The sequence below is a fragment of the Bombus flavifrons genome, chromosome 16 (genome assembly GCF_040668555.2).
Source record: "Bombus flavifrons isolate JBK064 chromosome 16, iyBomFlav1_principal, whole genome shotgun sequence".
In the NCBI taxonomy this organism is placed as follows: domain Eukaryota; kingdom Metazoa; phylum Arthropoda; class Insecta; order Hymenoptera; family Apidae; genus Bombus; species Bombus flavifrons.
The window spans coordinates 8,954,008-8,975,429 of record NC_138457.1 but is presented as its reverse complement, the minus strand read 5'-3'; the positions used below and the strand labels follow the sequence as shown (position 1 = coordinate 8,975,429).

The 21,422-nt window shown below is 37.9% G+C and overlaps 1 protein-coding gene across 11 annotated transcripts in view; it reads right to left on the bottom strand.

The window, feature by feature from the left end:
* Nucleotides 1–21,422, bottom strand: part of Ecr (ecdysone receptor) — a 189,866-nt gene that overhangs the window by 22,226 nt on the left and 146,218 nt on the right. Inside the window, exon 1 of one of the 11 annotated variants that reach the window (XM_069129156.1) lies at nucleotides 4,016–6,016. The exons of 9 other annotated variants lie outside the window; for them this stretch is intronic. In XM_069129156.1, the coding sequence (XP_068985257.1) occupies nucleotides 4,016–4,331 (316 nt within the window). In that variant the 5' untranslated portion in view covers nucleotides 4,332–6,016. Of the gene's footprint in view, nucleotides 1–4,015; nucleotides 6,017–21,422 lie in introns of those variants that run through there. One more of the 11 variants, XM_069129157.1, reaches the window with a different exon arrangement.

Sequence of the window (21,422 nt, the reverse complement as noted above, 5' to 3'; positions counted from 1 at the left end):
GAAATTAGAAAAGTTAGGTTATATACATACAAGTGTGTAAAAAGTGGATGAATTTTTCATTTTTAGGATATTTTGTAGAATTACTGAAGTATTTATGAGCATGTTAATAACTCTTTCTGTGCATTTTTTTTCTTACGCTATATAATAAAAATTATCTGGTTATTTACCAAAGATCAATTTGCTATGATTCAAATATCGAAATTAATTCTCTTAAACATTCATCTATTAAAAGAAAATATTCCCTACTGTATTCCAAGTATATTACAAAATAAACAAACATCATCTTGCTATCGAAAACCTCTTTAAACGAGCTAACAAACTCAACTATATCGAATGTGTACCAACCACCTGAAAGTAAAAATTCCCTAGACCCTTCAGAAATAGAACACCGTATAAATCCAGTGTGCGTGTAAAGTGTTTGATAAAACTTTCCTGCGTGGTACGATATAAAATAAAAAAAAAAAAAAGAAAAAAGAAAAAATATCACGAGATAAGAAAATACGACCTGTCTACGAAGCCGTGAATCATTGGCGGGGAGGGAAAAAAACGAAAGACCGTGACCCAGTTTCCGGGTCATCGGTATCGCGACTGCAAACGAAAACACAATGGTTCACCGCGTACATCGCACCGACATATACGTGACGCATCGTGTTATTTAAAGCCGCTGTATGTACATACCTGTGTTGGACAGACGTCACACGATGCAATAAACTCGTGGAGAGAGTGCAAGGATGAAAATAACGCGGCCGTGTGAGCGACGATGGGGAACGTAGAGAGGGAGGACAAAGTTTCCACCCCCGTTCTTTCAAGAAAGTGATCGAACTTTCGTCACAAAGATTTTTCATCGTTGAAGGATCATCGTTTATTTATAAACTTTTACTGCTCGTGACGATTAAATTACTACTCTTCGACATATTGTTGTTTGAGAATTATTATGGTGCAAGTTATTTCGTTACTATTTTCCACAAGATAGTGTTCTACGTCTATTTCTAATATTTCTTCAAAAATATTAGCCTAGTTTCTTTGAAAAAAATTGTTCATATTTTCAATGCCATTAAAAATATGAGCTTGTAGTATAATTGCCTCTATATAGCTGTAAGCTTCGATAGTAATAAATTCCAATATTCGTTATATTAATCAGTTTCCAATAGCATATAATAATTTTAATATTAATAAGTTCTTTTATAAATGAATTTCGACATAAAAATATGCAAAGAATGGAAATTCAGATTTGAGATACGTATTGCTACATGTGGTAAGCCTGAAAGAGAAAATTCCCCACAGTTAACCCTAAAATTATCCACAATGAAGTTAATTTGACCAGAACCTTTTAATGGCAGGATGTTTGATTAGTATAAAAACAGAGATATTACGAACTTTACGACTGAGATCACGCAATGAAGGTGAAGTTTCGAATAATACACAAGTCATCGTGCATATTACGCTTCCGAATGCAGTGATCTGCGGTAATTAAATAACGGGGTCACGAAGGTCGACAGTTAAACAACCCGGGAATAACTTGGTAATTGCACGTTTCGTGTGAATCTGATTTCACGTGTGCACCAAGCGAACAGGAGAACCTTCACCATGGCATGTCCCTCGTTCAAGGATCGACCATTCTCTGTGGAATACTCCTCAATTATCGAGAGACAGTGTTGTGTTTGTTAACACTGTTATTGTAGCAGTGATTAGTAGTATTAAATGGATTTTTGTGTGTATAAAAGTTAAAGGGCATATAATATAAGTATTATATTCTATACACTACGTGTCCATGAAGTAATAAATAAAAGATGCTGAGTGTCGTTCAAAGAAATTTTTTTCGACTAAAAAAAATATAGAGTTCCGTTCGAGGAAATATATTTTCAACTAAGAGATAGAGGGTTCCATGCCAAGAAATTTCGTCCGAGTAAAAGGTACAGAGTTCCGTCTGAAGAAATCTTTTTCCAAGTAAAAAGATATAACGTTGAATGTCCAAAATTTTATTTAAGTAAAAAATATAGAGTTCTATTGAAAGAAAATTCATTTGTAATTTTAGAATTGTAACTAACAATAATATTAAATATTTAGAATTGAAAAATAACAAACAATTAATTACAATGAACCTCGTCAAAATCCAATAAACCACCCATCCGGGATGTTCTTAGAATTAAACCAAATGAAACTACAAAACTAATACAAAAATTACGAAGGTACCAAATATTTCATTTATTTAATTATTAAAAAATCTTCTGATCTCGCTCAAATCTATTAAACTACGCTTTCGACAAATTCATCCAATTAAATCAAACGAAACTACGAAAGCAATCGAAAAATCATCTGGAAACTAAAAAAAAAAATGCATCGTTGGGAAAAGAGCGGATGCAGAGAGTCCCAGGAGATTGCCATCGAGGCCACCGGTTGCAACAAGTCCGAGAGCGTTGATAACGTGGCAAAACAGGAAAAAACGATAAAACGACCGAGTCGGGAGATTAAAAAGTCAGCGACAATAGCGAAAAATAAAAATCTATCAACGAGAGGAACGAAAGAAAAGAGAGACGCGTGAAAAATGGCGAAATTGCGCAATTGGCTCCAGGTATGGTGCAAGATGGCGCAATCGATGACGAACGCCATTACCGGGTCCTATGAGGTCGTCGATACTCGTTTTTGGTCCGGCACAATCGGCCTCGACCTGATTTCGTAGAGAAAAAAATTAGGTGAAACTAGGTATGCTTGGTATTTCGAAAAAAAAGGTACAGTCGCTTTCTAACGAAATCGACTGACGTGTGTAGGTCGATCACCTCTAAGGCCGTTTAATGGCTCACGAAACCTCCAACCCACTCGACTTTCGATCTTTCGAAACTCTTTTGTCTTGGCCCTATTTTACGTTTTAGTTGTCTTTCGGACAACTTTTTATGTCTTCTTTAATATTCCATATTGTATTCACGTAAAATTGTACCTTAACCTATTAATTGAAACATCTCCCAACCCATTAAGGACCAACATCTCGTTTACAATATTTTTCGATCAATTTGCATTATCGAATTCCGTTTTTTAAACATTCTGGCTATGAAAAGAATTCCAAGGATTCGATTGATATTTCTTGCATCACTATGAAATTTGAAGAAATCGAGGTATTTATAACATTATAATACATCATTTGGTCCTTAAATGTTAATCAGAAATTTGAAAGTTTGAAAAAGTCAAAGCTTTTGACGAAGATTTTCCAACTTCTTCTCTCTTCTCTTTCTTTTCTGGTCGACTTTGTACGGAGGAATAATTTCAACTAATTAGCAATTTGTCAGCTACAAGTCGAGTAAATTAATTTTTCTGTGGATCCGGCAAACAAAGTAACTCCCCATACCTACTTCTTTCTTTTTTTTTCAGTCAATTAAAAGTTCGTTATATAGAAAAACCGTTTCCATGTATATTCGTCAGATTTCCCGGACTCTCTGTAGAAAACACGCTCTCTTGCTTTTTAAATTTTTCTTTTGATAACGTGCAACTGAAATATGACCATACATATCTGTAACTTTTGGAAACTCACGAAACTAAAATAATATTTACAGGTATAAAATCATTAGAAATCACGAAAAATCAATAGAGCGGCATAGAAACTTGTATAGAACTATAATGTATCTCTATTTTAGAGTAAAAATATACGTTATTACAACCAAGTACTTAAAATATGTATAGAGCAATCATAAATATACTATCGTATCTAAGAAATGAATCATCTAGCGAGTCATATCTCTATTTTACTCCAAAAATAACGATTATTAAAATAAAATTATTATCAAACATAGAGTTACATTATAAATAAAAGAAATTATATCTAAGAAATGAACTATCTGACAGACTTTCTCAAGTAATAGGTTAAAATTCAAAACAAAAACCACGTACACACATATTACTCTCCCTCTTAAAAAAAGAAACTTTCGTAGCGCCACCTGGAACAGTCCTGGCACGCGGTAAACGGTACAAGTAGCACTCGTGCGCTTACGCAACGCGACAGATACGAAAAGTGTCGAGCACAAACCTTCGACGGGGGTGGTGAACGGCGACGCAGGATCGGTGACCGTTGGCAGCACTGTAGTAGTCGTTGTGGCGGTGATGGTGGTCCGATAATGATCTCCGTTCGTCTGGAGCCCCCGATGAAGGTCGAGATCCCACAGCTGAAGCTCTTCGTTCTTGACAGCTGCACTTTCAGGCGTGGATGGTTGAAAATTCGGCGGTGGCGAGAGTACGCCGCTGCTTGACACTTCCGGGCTCGACTCCTGCAGACTTCCGGTGTGCCTGTTGCCCCATCGTCGCTTGACACCGGCGACAGGCACACGGGGCACCGTCTGCAGCATCTCGCCAGCCTGCTCCGCCTTCTGGACCACCGTTTGCTGTTCCTTCGGCTCCACCGTCTCAATTTTCCCCGTCACTTCCGCTGGAGAAAAAATCTCGGCCACCGCGATGCACCTTCTCACGCGCACCTACACTTGTACACACGTGTCCACCAGTCTCTTCCTATTCGTCAATCCGATTTTTCTTTCGAACGAAGGCGCGCGGGTACACTTTTGTTTACACGAGGTACGAGGCTACTACGCTAGTCGTTGACCTCGATAATTCGTTCAGCGACCGAAATTGCGGCAAGGAATACGAGGTCAGGGCAGCGCGAGCGAATCGATTCACTGTCAAGAGTCCATGGTCCCCGAGCTCTCACGCATCGTCTGTCTCGCTTGGCCGCGCTGCTTTTCCTCGTGCCCCTCTTCCTCTTCGCAACAGAGCGCTCTGCACGTATACGCATACACGTAGTATACACGACGTACGGTGTGTGTCTGTGAAGAACGTAGACGGGGGAGCTCGTGACGGGAGACGTACGATCGTCTTCGTTTCGCCTCGGTTGCTCTCGTTTCTCTTTCTCTCTCCCCTGCTCTCGACTCCTCTAATGGCGGCCAAGCAGCCACGGAGTGTCGGTCATCGAAGAAACGGGGTCACGATCGCGCAAAAGGGAACGCAGCAGGCGCGGGCGGTGGAGGGGGGAAAGTGGGGACGGAGGGAGGGAGAGAGAGAGAGAGAAAGAGAGGACGCACAGCCAGCCAGCCAGCGGGCGAGCCGACGTGTATCTCTCTCTCTCTGTATGTTGCAGGCACGCCGCGTTTGCTTCTGGAACGTCAACCAGCCGAGTAGCCGTGGTAGAAATGCATGATTTTCACTGGCGAAATTCTCGTTGTCTGAGGCTGCGCGCACGATCGACGAGGAACCGACAGCCAGATGAGTATATACGTGTGTATCGAGGTCACCAGAAGAACGTGTATACGTTCGTTCGAGCGAGTCTCTTTCTTGTTCGCTCCACTTTTCTGTCACGCTGATATGCGGCGGCCACTCTTTCTCCCTCTTTTTCTTCTCGTTTTCCTTCGTCTTGTCTTCGAGCCGATGATCGTCTCGCTCGCTCTTATCGGACGACCGAGTTTCACGCGGTGTCCTTTTCTCTTTCTACTTTCTCGTTTTCTCTTCGGCACGTACACCACCAGTGCACGAATTACACGCTTTATATATATAATATCGCGTACGTGTATTTCGACCGATGCGTAAGCGATCACTGCGGAACAGATGAAAAGAATTGCAACGCTTTCCGGACTTCAATCGAGCCCTCCATGCCGCGCAACTATCGTCATTCCTGCACACGTGTGCATAGCCGACAAACGTGCGGGAGCCGCGCGACGCACAACAAAACACGACGGTGGTGTTACGTTACGTCACACTTAGGGCATACACACGCGCGTACACACGAATTTCAATACGTACCGGTAGCTCTCTTAAGTATGTATAAGTAATACGACCAACGAATGCACACTAATAACAGGCATACACACAGTGCACAAGAATGTTACGTGTTCCTCTTTATTATTCTTCTCTATTCCCCTTCTTCGTGTGTGAGACGAATACGTGTGAATACGGGCTGCGTGTTACGCACGCGCCTACACAACATTCAACGATGTTACTGCGTCTACGGTCCGACACTGACTGAAGTCGTACGGGCTGGCCGTGCAGGCACGAGGGTGCCCGCCAGGCTCCGACGTACCTCGGCCGACTATCGACCAATCAGCGCACGACTTCTCGCTACTTTCACTGTCGCGCGTACCCTGCACCGTAGGGTGCCCCATACCTGTGCCGCGCAAACGCGGTGTTTTCTGCGCTACAGCCTCGATGTTTTCCACCTACACCGTTTTCATTTTTTCTCCCTACCAACGTGTGTATGGTAGATTCTGCGTCAGTGTTACTTTTTTTTAGGGAATCCTTTACGACATAGTATCACAATATCTTGCGATACGTATATGCACTTTTGAGGTCAGTATACGGGGTGTTGTATAAAGGAGGAGGAGGAGGTAATTCTAGGTAGAATAGGAAATTGAAAGGATAGTATAAGAGTTTTTTGTCTGGTGCATCGTTTCTGGGAAAATTGAGATCGAACATTTAGAATAGGTGTGCGCTAAATATTTTCAACTACTGTTTTCTTGAAAATGGAGCGTTAAATGAGAGAAATCTATTGTACATTCCCAACTTTTTTTTTTTTTTTTTTTTTACGTAGAATTATGCACTTTTCAGTTATAAAATAATTACTAGAACTACCTAGTATTTCCAACGATAATTCTTTATCGGTATATCTTGATTCAAAAATATGATATAATATAGGGGCTGTAACCAAATAAAAAATTTCAGTTCCTTTTACAATTTTGAGATTACTATCTTTTCTACATGCTTCTATTTCATTCCTTTGAGATTTACGTCATACAGAATCTGTGTAATCTGATTCTTTATGATATAATTTTGAGGCTATCACATTTATACGCGATTTTTCTCCATCGATTACTATACATTTCCAGCATCTTTTTTGCTTTTTTGAAATTGAAGTAGTTGAGAGAAAAGACAAAAGGTACTGTAGTTTTCTTGAGAACGTATCAAATAAATCTAACGTCTTAACGAGTTTTTAATGTCCCCCTCGAGAACAGCATACTAACTCAACTGCAATCCGTTGCTCAGTTTCGTGGAGACGTAATTAATTCGGAATTTTCTCGAATATTTATTATTCACTTTTTATGAGTAAACGTTTTTCAGGACTCGGCTGACAGCTTGCTCTGTGAAGCAGAATACAAGCCGTTATAATCGAAGATTTTCTGAAAAGCATACGCCCACAAAATCCCCTTGATGCAAATCTCGGCCTTTACATTCAAGAAAATAGATTCTTCCGTAGTTAGAACTTCAATGTGCGGAACCTTGTATTTTTCCAATGCGTTTCAATTAACAAATCTTGGATTTCGTTAGAAATGATATTTCTCAGCGTGAGATATTGCAATTTCCAATTATATGTTACTGTTCCGCTATTTCAGAATTTTTCTATAAAAAATTCTGAATATTTTTAACTTCTAAAATTATTCCCTAACCTGTTTTGCACAAAAATAGAAAAGTTTCCTTAAATCTTAGGAATAATGCTGAACTCTGAATTTTTCCTTTTCTTGGAGATTCTTAGTCATCGACTTCACCTTTCACCTGTGTCTTTTGTTATTTTCATGAATATCGCGAACTTGGCCGTGTCTTGCAACACGAAACGATAGAAAAAGAGCCTGTAAAATCCATACTGTACCTCTCCTACACGACAATCCAGGAAAACAGAATAATCGAGAAGATATCTCGTTGAATGAAAATCGATAGTCTCCAACGAGACAAGAGATCCTCTTGATGAATTTGATGTGCGTTCTTGGAATCCAACTGAACACACCGTCGGCGACTCTAATAGAAGATGAGAAAACCACAAAGTTTCGAAAACTAATCGATCGAATTAACTGTATTTAAACTAAATTTAAATAAAAATTTTGCCCTATAACTTCTGCGATAATTATATCTCCTAACCTAATAACTCTTCCATATTTTTCCTCTAACTGGAGATATTTTTTAAATCACGGATAGACCAGAAGTAAACTACTGTAAAATTTAATATTAATACTTTGTCTTTGCTTGTGAAGCAACTTTTCAAGATCAGCCGGATGAGACTCGATGATTTGCTTTTGATGAGCTCAAAGTAGACGTCGGCAGTAATGGGCACTCGATGAAATTGATTATTTGAGAAAACCAGCTTAACTCCAGGGTTAAGCAAAGAATCGATTTCTAGGAAGATTCTGATTTACTCTTCGATGCAACACAGCATCGCATTTTCCATTGTTGCCACCAAAAACAAACTAGAACGAATCTACACGTCATTTATTTAATGTTCTTCTTTCTCCGTGAAGAAGGCAAAATCTAAATTAGTTTTATAAAGTGGGGTGGGGGAGGAGGGGACCTAAATAACAAATTGAGAAAAGCGTAAGTCACGGGAAAACTGCCATAAGAGCGTGAAGAACGCGTGTATACTAAACTTGCCTTATGCCTGCCTAGTATGTATATACTCTATGTATATAGGAACCAAGTCCCAAGTTGCAGAATGAGAGTTCGATGGAGGGAGGCACCCTTTTACTAACTTGATGTTAGGGGGTTACCACCCTATTCGTGACGTCATCCACCTGTTACACCCTGAATAAATACACACGGACGCATGCGCCCGTACACCTACACACCTAAAACACACGCGTACAAACGCGAGCACACAGGTATACGTAGGATCTCGCCGGGAAACACGGTGAATGTCGCGGATCAGTGATGCGCAACCTGTGGTCCGTGACCCGTTTTTCAATGAACCTACAGCCCGGTTTTTCATTAATTCACAAATTTTCAGGCCGTTATTCAATGGAAATTACCAGCCCATCGTGTCCGATTCAATCGTTGTCCTGCCAATTTCCTACTTTTTCCAACGAATTCTGTAAATCTTAGGAGCGCTGAGTATTGTATTGTATAGTATAATTTTGTACGGATGGAGTTATCTTTTTTTTTTGAATGGATGGAGTTATTTTTTTTTAATTTTTCCAGCTGAATGTTTGTAATTCGATCTCTATATGTATGCGCAGTTCTTGTTATGTTAAATTAATAATATTACGGTTTTTATATTATTACAATAATTCATGTATCATACATTTTATATTTTGTGGAAATTGATTTTGTATCCATCCGCGGTACCAATCACGAATATATAGGATAATTACTAGATTGTAGGTGTTTATGCATTTATAGGAAATTCAATATACAAGAGTGAACGAAATACGCGTAATATTGAAACATGTGAAAGATAATAACGAAAATAAAATCCTCAGTAACATATTAGTTATAACATTTAAAACAAATCTATATTTAATTCTCAATTTTTTTACTTGCATTCATAAAAATATGAATTTTCATGAATGCATAAATGCAACCTGATAATTATTCTTTCAATTATACATTAAAACAAATTTCCAGTCACACTGTATATTCATTAAAAATTTTTAAAGCAATTCTTAATGAACATATTATATAAGAATCGATATAGGAAGCTTGCAAGGAGTTTGCGAACCACTGTAGCAGTTTCCACAGGGTGGACGAAGGATTCGACGGCTGGGCGCGTGTGGGTGTCGCTTCATCCAGCCAGGGCCATAGGGGTGGGTCATGGCCAGAGAGAAACGAGGACAACCCTCGGCGTAGACTGAACCTAAAAGTGTGGCTGAATTTCTAAACGAAACCGACAGACTCCTGGAAACATCCTGGGTCAGCTGTGTAAGCTATTATGTCTGGTCAGGATTTCTATTTCCAAAAATTGTAGTTTCAAAGAAAGGTCGGAATTTAACGGTCTCGAGTTCAAAAGAAATATTGCTTTTGTGAAGAAACCGAGATTCCGACAAAGATGAATCGCTATGTATTTTCATTCCAGTGTAATGGTTTTGGTGATTTACAATTTTTTACAATTTTTTACTATTTAAATTTCGTGGAAATCATGTATGATTAAATATAGAACTTGTGACCATTGTCCCTTCTATATCGTCGACATGGAAATGCAGCAATGTTACTAGTAAAGAATTAATATTAATTGTTAATTAATATCGATTTATCACATACAGATGATGATAACATTTTAGGTTAGAATGCTTAATTCCATTTAGTATTCTATACTGCACGCGATAAAGAGTATTATTAATTCCATCGTGTAAAATATGTAATATTATACATAATTAAACGACCATGCCACGTGCAAAGACTTACGTTATTTATTACATATTATACGATTATTAGTAAAATTTCAAAATATTTAACAAAATACTCTTCAACACACACAATATGAAATTCAAATTTTCCGTGCGAAATATTCGAATACTTTCCTGAACCAGTGTATCTATATACATTGGGGTAATAATCGTTAACACAATGATTATTTACGCTATCCTTAAAAGAATTAATACACATACGATATAGACAGAAAAATTCGTCGAATACTTTCATGACCCGGTATACGTAGATGCAACGATTGGCAACGCGAAGACGTTATATTATTCAGAAAAATTGATATACTGACAGAGCTATTAAAATGCAATCTATCACACGAAACGCAGCCAGTCGGCTAAATCTGTGAGACGAATATACAGGGTATTTGTAGTCCACTATTAGAAGAACGGAAGAAGTCGAGAAGCGAATACCTATTATAGGTAGTACGCGATGCGTGACTAATGGCCGTAGCCGTAAAAAGAATCATGCGAGATGCTAGGAATTCATTCAGAGAAGTCGAACGCATTAACGTTGCACCGCGATAGCGCTTTAATAACAGGCGATCCAAGGTCGATATGGCTCCGCCACTGTGAAATGTTCAATGTTCAACGATTTCACTGCGTTTCAACCTGCAAGCAACTGGCCGCCAGTTTTATTTGCGCTACCGCCATTTTCTGGACCTCTTAAAATTGCTCTGCTCTTAGTAAATTGTCCGAGACCAAATCAAAGCTTTCTTCCTGATGGTAAACCGCGCTGAATTCACGGGCAGGCTGTTACCGTTGAAAGTAATTCGATAGAATGGACGTTGGTTATTTTCGCTCTAGGGAATTCAGCTCTAGGGAATTCTTGGGAAAATTCCTTTGGTGCATGGTATTGTTACATCGTAACTGAGATACTGTATGGAATATAAGTTTCGTTGAGAGTTAAATAAGTATAATTAAATAACTAGGCAACGGCTAGGTTAATAGTTAAATAGCCTGATAAAAGAAGTACGTGAACATATGTGTATCGGAAGCAAATAGGAATAACAGTTGCAAAACAAATCCCTTTCATGATCAGGATTTTAGTAAGTAAATTATTATTATACGTTTCTTCGATGATGATATCGAGGTTATGTGGATATCGAATTATCTTAAGCTTCTAACCAAAATATTTTTCGCATCTAACCTCAGTAACGTTATACCAAAGAATAGTAATATTACTATAATGTACAAGCTATGGAAATTTCTGTAAGCTTTTTAATAAAGATAATTTTTACTTCGATTCTTTTCGTACGTTCTGTTCTATTTTTCGCTAAATTTAGTTTCAAGGGAAATCTTGGAAAATCAGATTAAAAAATTACATAGAAACAAACATAAATACTGTTGCTGCAAAGGTACTCTTAAGCAAATCTTTATAACGGTTATAAAGAACGAAACACGATCTAAGTAGATAAAAGTTATCGACACTTAGATAATACTTAAAATTTCGACTAAATCTATATCTACTGTTAATAAAAATCTTTATATCTTTTATCTAATCACTGTACGTATCTACGATCTACAGAAAAGAGAGCCATAAATCTAAAGTACACAAACGAACCAAAAATATTGCTGAATACTGGTGACCTTAATTAAATTTGTCAAAATTTTAATCTTCTATAATCTCAATATTCTAATTTCAATTTTTCAAAATTGCCATCTCCCAACATTTTCAGTTTTCAAAGATCTCTGCAACCTTTAAATCAATGGAACACGGTATATTTCGATGTTTAGACGGTTTTATTGCAAAATGACAGATTGTATATCGAAATGAGTCATGGATCAAAATCAAGATCAAGCTGATGTGAGTGTAAATATTTTTCTTGTACGAATTGAATATAAGTCTTGAATATAAATCCAGTAACGTTAAACACGGTAGCATTTAGAAAAGGATAGCAAATGTATATCCTGCTGCTACTGTGAAAAGCTGAGATCAGCAAATTCGAAGATAAGAAATAAACCACATGGCTGGTCAAGAAATGTTATGAGTAACATTCCAATAAAAATCTGCCATCGAGTCTGAGTGCAACACCTCAAAGTGCACGACGCATAAATTAAGTGTGCGTTATGCAACAGTTTCTCGTCACCTATGAGCTATAGAGAATACTAACAGCTTGAATTAAAAAATATATACCGTCTTGATAATTACAAATCTACAAGTTCTTATCGAAGATCCCCTTAAAGTGAAATTTCCATTCTACTGAAACCTCACCCAAAAATCTCCAAATTTGTCCTTTAATTAAACAAACCTACGTAAGACCTGTGAAACAAATTTTTTTAATTCGCGAATAAACGTTGTTATTTACAATAAGAACTGAAATTCTCGGATCAGACGAGGAAGTACGAGACGTCTGGCCCAGAAACGAGACCAGAGGTCGGTGATACGTGTATCGCTGGTCAAAGATCTCTGCTCATGTGGCGTGCCACGAGGAAACGACTACCGCAACGCTTGTCCGGCCTCGTTGGATCGTTTAGTGTCGTTCACGAGCGAGCCTTAATCACGGTGACCTCGTGCCACTGTTTACGATCCGCGAGTCGTCACAGTGCTGATTCGACGTCATCAATTTTACCTTTCGTCGCGGCACAACTCCGCAAACTCATTTTTTTATTAGTCTCGTGCAACGTAGTATAGGTGATTTAGAATCTACTTGCCAATAGTGCAGATAAAATAGAACTTGTTGAACTAAACAATTCAATTATTATTTTCTGATTTATCGAATCTAACAAATTGTGAAATTTCACGTCATTTAGATTTTTATTTCAAAAATTCTATACCTTTGTATCGCACGTTTTCACGTGTATACTAAAAGTAGGCTAAAATAAAATAAAATAAAAATTCATATTCTGAACGAACTTGTTTTATTTTTTTCCTCATATATATATACGTATATTTATTTATTTCCATACTTTTGAAACTCTTAAATGGGTGGAATGAACTATCAATTTCTCACTGATAGCCTAAAACTAACATTGATCTAGGTCAAGGTCCTAGAACGATAACAGGAGATTGGAAAATAATATTGCATCATTTGTATCCACTTTTATCTGTTAAATCACGTAATACATCATGTTGAAAGAAAAAAGCATGCTGCAGATATGGAAGATAACGAAGATATCTCTTAATGCACCATTAGTCGAACCATCTCATTATTCTTCAAGAACATCGGCGGAGTTGCCTTGAATTTAAGATCAGTTTTTCATAGAAAGATAATAATGCCTGCTATTAAACCACTTGGATGAGAACGAGGAAACAAGGAAAATTCAGATCGGATAGAAGAAAATATGCTGTTACATAGGAAGCAAGGTAAAAGAAACGTAGACATTAAGAAACACAGTTTGATCTGCGATCGGATTTACAAATGCAAATTCGAGACACGATTAAATCATCGTTCGAGATAATCAGCGGAGGTAGAGATAAAGAATGCCATGTTCTCACGCTCTGAAAGGCAGAACAACAGGATAAAATAAGGTGAAAACGCAACGTAGACAGACGATTGTGCAATATGACGGAGAGGTGACCGGGTGTCAAGAGCACCGGAGACGTTTTTTTCGTCGCGGCGTACGTATGAATATACACTTGGAGGTCTTCTCGTTAGTAGCATTATCGGTGACTAACGATCATGATCGCCAAGGCCTTTCGTTCTGCTCGGCTGATGCACCGCTCTACTTTGTTACGGGCTCTGTCTCTTTCTGCACGCCACTTTCGATTCAGCTTCGGTTATGTCATCATCTACTATACGTTCGTATTGTTCTACCTTACGTTCTGTTATTTAATCTATCTGTGAAGCATTTACTCTGTACTCGTCATAGATAAGAAGTTATTTTGTTGTTCGTATTAAATGAATTATAATTCTATGTATACGATCATACTGTATAGAATGGAATGCATTTAAGGATATAGAAAATTGAACACAAAATTAAACACAAGGATACATTTAATATCGAACGTATTTTGGAAAAGATGCAAGTAAAAGATGAATAAATCTGAGAATGTATAAGATCGAATGAAAAGAAGAAGCTATACATTTGAATAAAACAAATAAAAATACGATATTCTTCTCATTTGATTTTGTGTCACGTTTCCGAATATTCTGATCTACATAGAAAAGATCCTAACCTATAAAAGCTAATTCCTCTGACAATTACACATTAACATCGTAATATTTTCTGTGTCTTTGTATATGTTTGTGAAAAGTAAAACGACTCCATTGAAATTCTACTATGAAGATCCAGTTAAATAAAACAAGCTTCTACTAAATCCCATTAGAAACATAAATTTCCATATAAAAATCCAGGCTACTAAAGCCATCACGCTTTCCTCAGATCCTTCCTTCAACTCGAAACTCCTCACCCAATAGTTTCAACTTGCAACCTTTCATCAAATATCCTTCAAGGATGCACGACGAGAGAAAACAACCTACCTAGCCAGCGTGTGCTCTGTGTCAGAACCTTGAACTTGAACCTGAACCGTGGCAGACCGTCCCCAGCTCGGTTTCTAGGTTGATCCGGGTCAGGTGTGCCTCGCAATGGGCCTTCGAATTGAGGTTAGGGCTGCATTTCTCTCTGACCGGGTCGGTCTACCTGCGAACCTTCGACGAATCGCTCGGGTGACCCCCATGCGAGCTTCCGCGCACGCGCCCCTTCGTAATTCTGGAAACGGGACAGCTGCCGTTCCGCTTCCTTCTCCTCTCTCTCTCTCGCTCTCTCTCCCTCTTGCACTTCGTCATCCTAACCCCGTATCGACCTTAGTCTGCCTTTAGGTGGCTCAGGCAGTCTGCAGCAGCAGCCACAGCTTTTGTCTCCTTGGTCAATGCAAACAACTGGGGACTTGCTGACGACACCTTTTTTCACAAAATTTAGGAGCACGTATTATATTAGGTGTTACATGACGGCTGTTGATATTTGTAGATTACGGCTGTCGTGGTTTGGGCTGATTTTATGTTTCACAAGGTTTGCGTGCCTTTCATAAATTTGGGGTTCAACGTAATTGTTTGAGTAATTCTGTTGACACAACCGTTCTAGCTTTGTAGATATGAAAACAATGGTCAGCGTGTGGCATTTACCAACCTGGATAGATTAAATTGAACTATGAATAGAGGTTAAATCGTTATTAGATCAGACTATGGACAAGTTTCGGAAGTAATTTATTGGCTACGGTTAGCTGAGGCGAAAAGACAATTCTGTATTTTGAAAAGTTACGAAGCATCCCTGAACAATTGCAAAATGACGACTATTATGGTCCTTCTAATTGCTAAACGTCAATAGAACCAAACTGAAACGCGAGTTAATTGGCAGGAAGAATACGAAAGAAGAATTTCTGTGCGTCCATGTTCAATAGAAAGAGAATAGACTATATCCCTATTTTAACTTGGCTATCGACACTCACTCTCTTCGTGTTGATCGTACTTATCGAACGAATAAAGAAATTTTGCTCGTTGCTTGATTCAACCACGAACTATATATAGTGTAGTATAGCAGAACATCCACGTTGAAATTCTTTGTTCAAAAGACAGTGAACAAAGAGCAAATGAGCAACGAACAGCAGGCAATCTGTTGAGTAAATTGAGGTATTCCACGAAAAGGAAATCCAGGAAGAGGAACGACATCTGTTCCGGAGTCCCTGACCGCTGGGCTACCACATCCTCCACTCGCTGTTACGCGCTCTGCTCCTCCATGTTGAGGTTTCGAATCTGACGATTTTATGATCTTTCGTAACACGCGATATATCTTTATTTTTCTAATAAAGAAGATACCAATTTTGTATAATTCCATGCTTCTTAAATTTTTGAAAATAGATTTTAAAATAGACGCCAAATTAAATAGATGAGCCTATGTAGAACGTGACACATAATAGAGGCCACAATAATGATACGACGAATACAGAATGCGTCACACGTATATAGCGAGAGACCTCGCACGCTAGTCGTTGTATCTTCGTAAAATAATCGGTTTCCGTCTCGAGAAGAGGCGGTTCCGATCGCAACACGCGAGAAACGAGCCGCGAGCAGCGAGTCGCGATGACTGGTAAAAATACCGGTCGAGTGAGTAATTCCGTGGAAGAGCTGGCAGTTCGAGAAAGAGGGGCTCATGGTGACAAAAGAAAATATGCGTCTATCGGTTGCACATGCACCGAACGGCCTTGAACAAGCAGCGAAACCGACCGCACCTTTCCTTGCGTGCTACTCTTCGGCAGCTTCAATTTCTTTGTTCAGACTGTATTTTCTTCCTCCGATTGTACGATTTCAATCCTGAGCTTTGTAGGCTCTATCCAGATGGTTTTGAGGCATAGAAATATTTTCTTTTGTGCAGTTTTATGACGATGATCTGAATGATTTGAATTGGTTACATAGGTATATTGAATGTTTTTGGTGTAAAAGTTGGATTTAAATTGGTACAGACTTGATTTTTAGCTAAAAATAAGAAGGTTCAGTGGGATGAATTTTTTTCGGAAAGTGAATCGGTTAAAAGTTACAGGAGGTTGAAGTTAGTAGGGTTTGTTGCTTAGTGCAGCGCCCGACAAATTTTAAACGCGGATAACTTTGACGTGGAAGCTGCTTTCGCAAAATTTCTTTTTCCAGTGTTCGTAGTTTTTCGCGGAGAACTTTTTTTTAAACCTAGTCTGTTTTATTTTAAGTACGAACTTTCTATACATAAATTTTTAAAATTTTAATAATTCTTCCCTTACCTACTACCTCTATTATCTTTGGTCATTTGCAAAGTGGTTCGTTCAAAAAATAGAGAGAAATGTATAGAGATCTTTGTGTAAATTTCTACACAGAATTTTTTTAAACTCGGTATCTTCTATTTTGAATCCTAACTCTCTGTAGGCGATTTTTTTGAAAACGTCAAAATTTTAATAAACAAGTCTTCCTTTCCCTGTCTCTTTTATAAAAATGAGAAAAATTTGACAAGAGTTTATAGAATTTACGGAATCCATATACTTTTATCCCCAACACGCAAAGGCGAATTAATATTTTTTAATTAATGCACGCCCGCTGCGCGTAAAATGGTTCTATCTTGATATTACCATTATTATTCTCGATAATCTATGCCTCTAATCGCAAATTGTCGGTGTCTCTGATGTTACCCGGCAATGTGGAGGAAACCGGACATGATTACGGAGTCTCTTGAAGCTTCGTTGAGCATCGCGAGGTCTCCGCCACGCATCAGAGTCTCTTTTCTCTCTATTCCCCTCTTGTTTTATCGCCACCCTCGCTCTAACATGTTTTATTTGTCATTTTTTCTCGCGTTAAATGCTCACCTACTATTTCCATTCGCCTTAATTCGCTTTTTGACTCATTTAAGGAGCTATAGCAATGAATTCGCGAGAAAAATGACAAAATCAGAATTTTCGACCCAGGGACCATAATATAATATGTGTTCATATTTAAAACTCACCGTGTTCGTAATGTTAAACCGTTGGAGTTTGGTAATTCGAATTGTCCAGCATGGTAAATAGTACTCACCTGAAATAGAGAGAAAATAAAATTAACCATGAATTATTTTACAGCAATATTGTCAATCCTCTTGTATATTTTTGCATAATTTTTAAATACCTTCTACAAGAGAAATTTTCTAATAATTATATATCGGAATATAACTATAGTAGAAATTGTTAAATTCTTAATTATTAAATATTCTAATCATAATAAGAAAAATTAGGTTTATTAAATATTCGTATAGAATACCGAAAATATCTTTCTAAATATAGAGGGAAATTTCACGAATCAAAAATTCAATTGCACTGCGTTCACGTGTAATTAATTAATATTCAGCTGGGAGGTTTTTAGTAAATGCTAATGTTAATTGAGGTGCCATGAGAAAAGCAGCGTCAATTTCCCGGGATTTATATCGAGGATTGGAATTTATTTCCAGGGTCACTTTGAGGGTGACGCGTTCAGCCACCTGTTGTTCCTTTCCCACCGCTGTGTCCACCTAATTGCCATAGTTACTGAGGCTTCGAGTTCTCTGTTCTCTACCTAGCGACAATTCGACCTTATCTGACACTGCTGAAACCTTTGTTCGACTTACCTGTTCAATAGGATGCGCTGGGTGGCGCCATATGTAAACACTGACGTCAAATCTTAACTTTCCACAAATTATATATATATATGAAAGCTTATACATGATACCTGTGACGCATAAACAAGGACGTAGGATTTTATTTAAAAAAATTAAACTATATGAACACGTAAAGGACAATTCAGTGCATATATCGAAGGAATTTTCAAATTTTATTTCCTTGAAAAGGAAGCTCTGGATCGAAGGAAGTTTATTTCCGACTTTCAACTTATTCAGTGCAAAATTGTAGAAATTATACATTGGAAATTTATAATCTACATACAGAGTGGTTGGTAACTGGTGGTACAAGCGGAAAGGGGGTGATTCTAGGCGAAAAAAGAAGTCGAAAATATAGAATAACAATTTTTCGTTCGAGGCTTTGTTTTCGAGAAAATCGACTTTGAATTTTCGCTCGGTACGCGTGCGGTACGTTATAACCCATCTCACTGTAGATCGTTGTTTCGATGGAAAAATAAAAAAAAAAAAGAAATTTTTATTCTACACTTTCGACTTCTTTTTTCGCGTAGAATCACCCCTTTCCACTTGTACCGCCAGTTACCAACCACCCTATATGTCTTGAAAAGGCCATCAAGGCCACAAGAGCAGAGGAATAAAACGTAAAATTCTATTGTTAATTGGAAGTAATTATTTTCTAATAAAATTTCATTTTTTAAAAAAGTCATCATTCAACAGATTTTACTTTGCACCTAAAAAAGGAGCGTTAGAAAGTAACAAGGAGAGTCTCGCTTTATTATTTCTAGGAAATCGACGTTCGTTTAAAAATCACCTCTAAAAAGAAAAGAAAAGAAGACAAAAATTGATTTTTAACTACCTTCGCAAAGATATAGAAAAGTAAAGAAAAAAATAATCGCTATTGTCAAACGAAACAGCGAACACAAAGATCGAGTAACTTGGGCAAAAAGCGGTCAGGTCGGTTGATCGATTATTTCTTTTTCTGCCGTTGGCGATTCGATTCGTCGAATTTAGTGTACCTGTTCGCGTGCAGCTGGCTTTTCTTTCGCGCGAAACGCGTACAGCAAGGAGGAGATGTTTTGTAGAAGCGGAGCCAGGGGCCTGGTCGTGTCTCCGACTCGTCGTTGCAAGCAATCAGAACATTTTGTTATGGTAATTTCGAGACGAACTCGGCCGGACGCCGACAGAGACTCGTCACAAAGGACGCAAAGCTGCGGCTATTTACATTTATCGCGAGCCATGTCCGTGAGAAGTTTCGTTTCTGTTTCACGAATCGCCCGGCTCAATTCACACGTGAAATTCACACCGAGCCAATCGCTCGTTCGATCTCTGCAAATCTCAGGATATCATGTTACAACTGGACGGATCGTCTTTCTATCTTTATTGCCTTGGCAACTAAGTGGTTGCGGATTTTGTCAATATCACCTAATGACAAAATCCGTAATCGCTTAGTTGCTAACCTAAAATATTTTCCAATCGTTAATATCCAGTCTTGAACGATAGTTCACGATATTAGAAATGATCAATGACGTTAGAAAATTGACAAGCCATATACGAGTATAGGTAAATCTCACTGAACAATTACAAACTTTCCAACCTTTGGTCTATTTTGTATTAACAATCTCGTTCCTGCTACGCAACGCCATCTGGCGAATAAGCTGGTTTTCCGCACTAAAATTGGATCTGGTTGACAGAGTGTGTAATTTCAAAAATTCTCCTCTTTCCACATTACTACATACATGAAAAACGAATAATCTCATAATACACGAGTTTCGCTATTCCGTAAAAACTTGAAGCTGCAATTCGTAATTATTAAATGTCAGCTAACGCGTAACAAATGATGCTACGTTTATTCCATTTGAGGTTAGATTCGCTCGAGAGAGTATGGAATTTCGAAAATGGATTTTCCACCGGTCGAATACGGAAAATCTAATCGATTATACTTTCCTCCTCTATGATATCCATTAAGGATAACGCTCGTGGCAATTTTCACATTTTCCAGTCGCCAAGCTTGCCAATTAATCGAAGCAACGAATCCTCCATTCATGAATTTCCAAGAGGTAAGCGAACCGCGCCTCTTTTCCCTCTTATTCATGGATGCTCAACGGTGTACATAAGAAATACGGCTTTAATTGGCCGTCACGGAAGGTTAATTGGTAATTTCTCTCACGCTCGCGAAGCGTCTCACGCGGATTTCTGCTTTGTCAGACATCCCCCTTTTGCGTCCGCCGCTTGGTCAGAAAAGAACCTCTTTCTCGACGTGACTGGGAAGCAGAGAGGAGGAGGTCCGTTCGTCTCGATGAGAATTTTTACAGACATTAGGCGAAAGAATTTACCAAATTGTAAAGTAGAAATTAAATAATAAAAAAAAATTAGGCGAAAGTATTTGTTTCATTTGTCTAGCCACATCGTTTTGCTTTGTAATAGAAATTTAATAAGAAATAAACTGTGGATATTTGTGCAAATTTCCATGTACATTTTTTACAAACACAATTGAAACAAAGAGATTTCTTTCGCCTATCAAATATTGTAACAAGACTGGTTTGTATCCTTGCGATATTATTATTATTATATTTATGCAAATACAAGTTTCTACGAAAACAATTGAAAAGATGTAACCTGGATAGAAAATTGTTTAACGAGTACTATATTTTATGTATTTTTACGTATTACAAGAGTTCTTTTCATCTTCAATTTTCTTGCCAATTTATCAAAATATGCAATTTAATAATACGATTTATCGAAAGTTGAAAAAATATTCTCTCAATTTTTAATAACAACAGAACAGAGAAATTTTATTAAGAATTATATTATTATTCCTTCACGAAGCGAATTTAAATGAAAACTTTTGCAACGTTTCTACGTCGAAAAAAGAAAATTTCTTTAAAAGAGTTTAGAAAAGAGCGCGGCAGTGGGTTTTATTATTTTTTTTTTTTTTAGAATTCGTGCTTGTAAAGCTACAGATAACCCGAGGCGCCCGTATACCTGAGGAAGGATGGACAGCCGTGACATTCCACCAGAGATTAGATTAGCTTCCACCCTTCTTCAGGATCAAAAGTGCAAGTGGTTCTACGAAAAAAACTGAATCGTGCCAAGGAACTATACAAAGTCCAACTGTTCATCGTCAAAGAATCCTTTCTTCTGGAAATTCTGTTGTATTTGTACTCTCTAGACACTTGCACGTTTCAACGAGACTATGACAACGCCCAGATTTAAATAATTTTTAGAACGTTCAGAATA